This window comes from Ilyonectria robusta (genome assembly GCF_021365365.1).
Source record: "Ilyonectria robusta strain PMI_751 chromosome Unknown BGZ61scaffold_37, whole genome shotgun sequence".
In the NCBI taxonomy this organism is placed as follows: domain Eukaryota; kingdom Fungi; phylum Ascomycota; class Sordariomycetes; order Hypocreales; family Nectriaceae; genus Ilyonectria; species Ilyonectria robusta.
In genome coordinates, this window is record NW_025764471.1 from 181,720 (window position 1) to 186,667 (window position 4,948).

At 54.0% G+C, this 4,948-nt stretch overlaps 1 protein-coding gene across 1 annotated transcript; it reads left to right on the forward strand.

Annotated features, from left to right (window-relative positions):
* Nucleotides 1-4,606: 4,606 nt before the first annotated feature.
* Nucleotides 4,607-4,948, forward strand: BGZ61DRAFT_281613 (uncharacterized protein; the record flags this gene model as incomplete). Its single annotated transcript, XM_046238467.1, has 1 exon — nt 4,607-4,948. A coding segment is annotated over one exon (342 nt), but the record flags the coding sequence as incomplete, so codon positions are not given.

Genomic DNA, 4,948 nt, shown 5'->3' on the forward strand with positions numbered 1-4,948 from the left:
CTGGCGGTGATTTAGGTGTACCTCTAAGGTCAGTCAAGGATCCAGTGAAAGAGGTTCCCAAAAAACATACAACAGCGAGGATTCCCGTCACCGGCTGTCCGGTCAGATAGTCAAATTAAATCCGGCCCACACGCCTCCTGTTTCTACTCAAAGACAAAAGCTAGAGACGGCCTTAGTTTGGGAATTATTGCTCTCACATTCGTAGCGTCGCTCGAATGCCCTCTACCTAGCTTCCAGAACTCTTATGCCTTGGCTTCGACGCGGAGCGGGAGAACCAGGGACCCTGATGGGACGATCTACGTTATCTCCTCTCGGGGGAAAGAGAAAACTGCGTCGATCCAATGCCGTTTTTAGTTTTGATGGAAACCCTTGTCGAAGACCCAATTGACAGCATGTTTGACCGGCTGCAGCCACAACAGCCTCGTCGTAGGGGTCGAGTCTTACAAGCAGGGCGGATATGAGCACACGCCACATAGGTGCCCAATTGCAGGCAGCTGATCAAGTCATGGCGGGGACATATGGGTGTCAGACCTTCGGTGGCGCTTGATCCACAGACAAATGTCGAGGTGAGCAATCCTAAAGCCAAGAAAGCGTTTATTCAGCTGGGCGGGTCACTTACCGGTGTGATAGGGGGGAAGACGCAATTGTCTTGAAGGAATATGCACAAGAAATCGTGGTGAGGCAGTGAAGGGAGAAACTGTCGACTCAGCAGCAAGTGCCATCGGCTTGGGAATAATGGCCGTGGTATCTTGCCCCAGTTGTGAGGTGACACGGGGAGTTGCAGCAGTGAGTAGCTGAAAGTGTGTCGCTTGCCCCGCACACCCTGTCAGCATCAGGTCGTAGTAGGGCAGACCGGTCCGCTGTGCGCAGATCGCTTAGAGCTAACTTACGGTCGCACATTACCACATGGGTGACATAACCCTTTTGGGAAGCCTCAACCATGTGGAAATACTTAGTAATTTTGTGGCCCCTTGCAAGACTACAGTACCGCACACTATCCGGAAGGTATCTCTTCATTTAGATGGCATCTCCACCAGGGAATATGTCGTGATAATTCCTGGCGACGCGTCACAATTCTTCCACTCACACATCCACACCAGCATCAATACCCAGCCCATCGCCCCCCATAGCTATTATAGGCTATCCCCATCCATTCCCTAAGTAACCTCGGGTCTATCCATCTTGAGATTGTGCGACTGACCTTGTCTTGTACGTAGATATGCCCGATCACGTCCTATCGCAGACATGTCCCGATGTTCCGAAGACCGTGGCCCCTAAATCGTACCAAAGGAGCCACGATTTCATCCGCGATAGCCACCCAGGGTCGAATCTGTGTCCATATTGCGGGAGACGTTGGCCCACGAGTATCTCCATCCTCGACAGCTCGCCAGTCCCGTTTCGAGACGTTGAGACAGCTTCCACCTCCTCCACTATACAGTCTATCGACCTAACAGCCTCTGATCGTTCCACGCCCTCACAGACGATCTTCACCGGCTCTGGAGACGGCCCTGGCCGTATCCTCGCAGCATCGCGGCCCTCCGCCATGTATCGAGATGCCAAACTTACCCAGAGTCGGATCGCGAGGGGCATGAGGGCGAGCTCGTCGCAACTCAGTGAGGCTGTGGCTAAACAGAGCCAAAACAAGAGCAGACGGAAGATCTCGATGCGTCTCACTGTCTTCCTCGCGAGGCCTGACCCATGGGAAATACTAGACGAAGATGAGGAGCCCCAGTGGTCTTTGGCTAGAGAGCTGCTGAAGGTCGCTTTGCGCCCCTTCGTCGACGAGGAACCATCTTTACCTGTCCACTTCTGGTTCGACAGCATCTTCTTCCCTCAGTTCAAGGACAAGCCTGCCCTCTCTTCTGTTCTTCAGTTCGACAAGAGACTCGTTCAGAACGCCCATATTAAAGAGGGTATCACGGAGCTGAGCGACCTCGACTGGGAGAGACAGACAGTCGCAGAGCTTTTCGGCGAGGACTGCCCTTTTCGTTTCAGTAAAACAGAGGGCAGATATCTCCTTTTCCTTGTTTTCTATGAGCCATTGCCTCCTCGACCACAAGTCCCGGCCCCTCGTCATATCAAGACGCCGAGGTCAGCCGTAAAGCCGTTCAAAAAGGAGAAGGGAATCAAGAAAGAGTTAGTCAAGACCGAGGCGAAGGTACAGCCAGCCTTGTTAATCGGGAGCGAGTTCAACTCGCCCTCCTTGAGCCCCTCTCTGAGCCCAGTTCTACCTCCTTCGAGAGCTAGCGCACAAGACCAGATCGAGGTTATTACTAGCGACGTGGACGAGACCCGCGCGGGTCAGAAACGAGCTCGAGACTCTATAAGCTCAGCACTCTCAGTAGAGGCAGAGGATAAGGAGCTCTCGGCTGGCCCTGCCTTCACTGCCCATGGTCCCGCTGCTGGAACCCGAGGAGTTGATACGAGGAGGCCAAGTAGTCGGCATCCTCGTAAACAGACGAGGAAATAGTAGTTACTCTAGCTCAAGGTGACCCAGGTCCCCCATCAGCTCGTCCACACTATTGATAATATCGCCAGGTAGCTCAGTTCCGGAGAGGCTATTGTTAATAGGCTTAAGGTAGTTCTGCTCGAGGAGCCGAAGCTAAAGCATTGTCAGCTAGCTTTTGAGTGCGATGGAGTACTTTTTTACGTACGAATCTCTCTTGCCCTCCAACTGGACTCTCTGGGATGCTCAGCACCGGACTTGCCCCGCAGTCGAGATGAACCTGAATCTTGTCTCTAAGTCGTAAGTAGATCGCGAGGTGTGGTCGCTTATGATCAAGCTCCCCATCTAGCTGACCACCGAACTGAAAATCCCGGAGCTGTTGATCACACCAGTCCGTTGTTATTGGGTCAAGAAGATCGTCTATATCGATAGAATCGACAGCGGCCATCATCTGGGCAAGCCCATCTCGAGCCGCAGGCCCTAGATGGACTGCCCAGTTCTCCACTTCGCTTGTATTATACAAATCCATCGGGATCCCGGCGACGAGATGCTCCCTATTCTTCTGTGGTCGGATGCGATGGCCGTTCCACATCTCCGTGAAGTCCGCAACCTCTTGACGGATCATGGGTCCATAGAGAGCATACACCGCGATCTGGTGAGCAAGACGGTTTGGTTGGAAGAGGCCGCTGTCAATTAGTTCGTGTGAGAACGCGATCCAGCGCTGACTGACACCTTTAAGTAGCTTTTCCCACCAAGACTCGATCCGTTGGTTCGATGTGCTTGGGCCCCAGATATGACAGGAGCTCAGTCTCGCTCCCTGCCTGTGGACTCGTTGGTCGTTATCCTCGGTGGTATACCGAAACTCTGTCTGATCAAGGTCTGCGAGAATCGCCTGGGCTCCGGCCCAAAGAGGAGTCTCGATACCATGATCCGAGCGGGTGAAAAGGGGGCGGACCCCTGAGTACGACACAGTTCGTAGAAACTGTTTGAGTGAACTCAGCGCAGTCATGTTCCCCCTGCCGACATATATCCAGATGATGGCTCTCGAGTACGTGTCGATACAGGCGTAGATAGAGAAGCCGAAGTTCTTGAGCTTCTCGTACCCATCGAGAGACCACATGAAGTTAGGCCCAGGAACCTGGAAGTTCTTCCGGTGCTTCCAATCAGCAAGGCGTCTTTGTTCGGCCCGCTTCTTCCACTCTGGGTTCGTTTGGTACTCGCGATATAAGGTATTCTGGCCGACAAGGACGCCGGCACGGATGCGGACGTAATGGTATAGATACCCCCTGCCAAATCCTCTGATGCTTGAAGACTGACGGTCGTCTTGGAAGAGGAACTCTCTTGCTTTTTGAATAGCCTCCTGTCGTTCAGCCAGATCTCGGAAGCGCCGCTTCATGCCATGCTTCAGACGATACTCCTGTACAGTCCGCTCGGAGATCTCGATGCCGCGTCGCTTGAGATCACGGACGATGGAAGTGTCGCTATATCCGTATCGGTAGAAGTAGCCTTTGATCAGCTCGACGAAGGTGTTGGTATCAATCTTTGAGTGAAGGGGGGAGTACTCCTGGGCACCCCATTCCGCTAACCTCCTTTTCAGGGTTCTGACGTCGAGTACGTGCCCATCGTCGCGGAGATGGGCACATATCGTTTCAATGGATAGCCCTTCTCGCCGCTGCTCGAGGATCCAGTCCTTGACGCGCTCCAAGTCCTTACGGGGCCTCGGCATTGTGCGAGACGCAGACCAGGGGTTCGAGATCGTGGTAGAGGTCGGAGTTCATACCTCCTTCCAAGGCTTCCAGCTGCAATATCCCGCCCCCTCTGAACCGGCATTATCGGAGCTTCGGCGCCGATGGAATGGCATCAGCACCGCTTGGTATGGCATCAGCTCTGCTACATTGAAAACAGTGCGCCATCATATCAATACTGTAGCCCCATATAAAAACGACGAAAGCCTATGTGCGAAATAGCTCCAGTCATTTTCGTACATGGTTTTGTCACCCATGTGGTAATGTGCGACCGTACACCTTCGCGACCGTAAGACGAAGCGTTTCGACCTTTCAACCCACGAACGACCAGCACTGACCGGAACACCGGGGCTTGAATCAAAGCTATTAAATCAATAGGTTCTGAGAATTTCAGCTACGGCTTCCCCGTTCAAATATGGAACCCAGCTTTCCGCTCAGGGTCCCGCCGACCTGCCGCAGATGCGGAAAGCCCTGCACAAGAAAACCCACCAACGACGTCAACACAAACGGCAACCCAGGCCGTCCCTACTACACCTGCGTCTCCCACTCGAGCAGGGTCTTCGGCTGCTTCGACGACGCCATCGGCGTGTCCCGCGACAACCCGCCCTGCCAGTGCGGGTACGTCAGTCGCCGAACCAGGAGGAACGATGGCGAGTCGCACTTCTTCTCCTGCCCCGTCGGTAGATGCGGCTGGAGCTTGACCGACGACACGCCGGAAGACACCCCCTCGCCGGAGGTCTTGGGCAGCCCCAGCAGC